Source organism: Acanthisitta chloris, unplaced genomic scaffold (genome assembly GCF_000695815.1).
Source record: "Acanthisitta chloris isolate BGI_N310 unplaced genomic scaffold, ASM69581v1 scaffold30339, whole genome shotgun sequence".
Lineage (NCBI taxonomy): Eukaryota > Metazoa > Chordata > Aves > Passeriformes > Acanthisittidae > Acanthisitta > Acanthisitta chloris.
The window spans coordinates 1,445-2,589 of NW_008691318.1; the positions used below are offsets into that span (position 1 = coordinate 1,445).

Below are 1,145 nucleotides of genomic sequence, written 5' to 3' on the forward strand. Positions count from 1 at the left end.
GAGGTGAGGGGAGGAAACACGGGGTGCTGGGGGTGCTGGGAGGGCTGGAACAGCACCCACCTGGCAGGAGAAGAGCAGCACAGTGGCCAGCCCCATCCAGCTGTGCAGCGAGTACATGTTGGGTGTCCCCTGGGAATCATGGAAGCGGAACACAGCCACCAGCCCCAGCACAGACAAGATGAAGGCTCCCAGTGCCAGCCCGCCATGCAACAACTTCCAGGGAAGCTTGGGACCGCTCCAGGAGCGTGGAATTCGGTACACCAGGGCAGCTGTGAGGGAGAAAGGTAGGGAAGAGCCGTGTTGGGGCCACGCCCACCTGGGCTTACGTGCTGGGCATGGAGGGGCACGGGTTTGGGCACCTGCTCACTGCCAGGCCTGCAAATGCCCCCCAAAACCTGGGCTCTGGCACCAGGGGTCCCCAAAACCTGGGGACACAAGGCTGCATGGCTCCCCCAGACCTGGGACACAGGGTCCAGTGGGTACCCAAAACCTGGGGCTCCCCCAAACCTGGAAACAGGATCCCCATAGCTTCCTCAAAACCTGGGACATGGGGTCTCTCTGCTCCCCCAAAACCTGGAACATGAGGTCTCACAGCTCCCCTAAACCTGGGGCTCCCCCAAACCTGGAGACATGGGGCCCCCATGGTTCCCCCAAACCTAGGGACACAGGGTCCCATGAGTCCCCAAACCCTGGGACATGGGGCCTCATGGCTCCCTCAAACCTGGAGCTCCCCTAAACCTGTCTGACTGCCCACAGCCTCCCAAGCCCTGGGGCTGTACCTGGGCCCCAGCACCCCCTGGGCATCACCAGGCTCCTCCATACCGACAGCCGCTCACCTGTGCTCACCTGCGCCGTAGAGCACCACCAGCCCTGTCACCATCAGCACTGGGTGCCAGTTGAATGTCCTTGTGCTGCCATCCAGGGAGAAGCCCCCACGCCAGTGCTGGCACCAGGTGGCCACCATGGCCATGCACAGCAAGCCCAGGGAGCCCAGCAGGGCGCAGAAGGGCAGGAAGGGCAGGTCCAGCATGGCTGTGGCGCGGCGGTGGCACCTGTGGGCGAGCAAGGCTTCTGGTCAGGCGCCGGTGGTGCTCCGGGGAGGAGCCACGGAAAGGGGAACCAGCAACCCCGAGGGAGTGGCAGGG

The 1,145-nt window shown here is 64.3% G+C and overlaps 1 protein-coding gene across 1 annotated transcript in view; it reads right to left on the reverse strand.

Annotated features, from left to right (window-relative positions):
• LOC103809364 (cytochrome b ascorbate-dependent protein 3) overlaps positions 1-1,052 on the reverse strand; it is a gene marked incomplete at its 5' end in the record, with an annotated part of 2,107 nt that extends 1,055 nt beyond the window's left edge. Inside the window, 2 exons of the mRNA XM_009082192.1 lie at positions 26-269; positions 847-1,052. Coding sequence (XP_009080440.1) covers positions 26-269; positions 847-1,052 — 450 coding nt within the window. The remainder of the gene's footprint in view (positions 1-25; positions 270-846) is intronic.
• Positions 1,053-1,145: the final 93 nt, after the last annotated feature.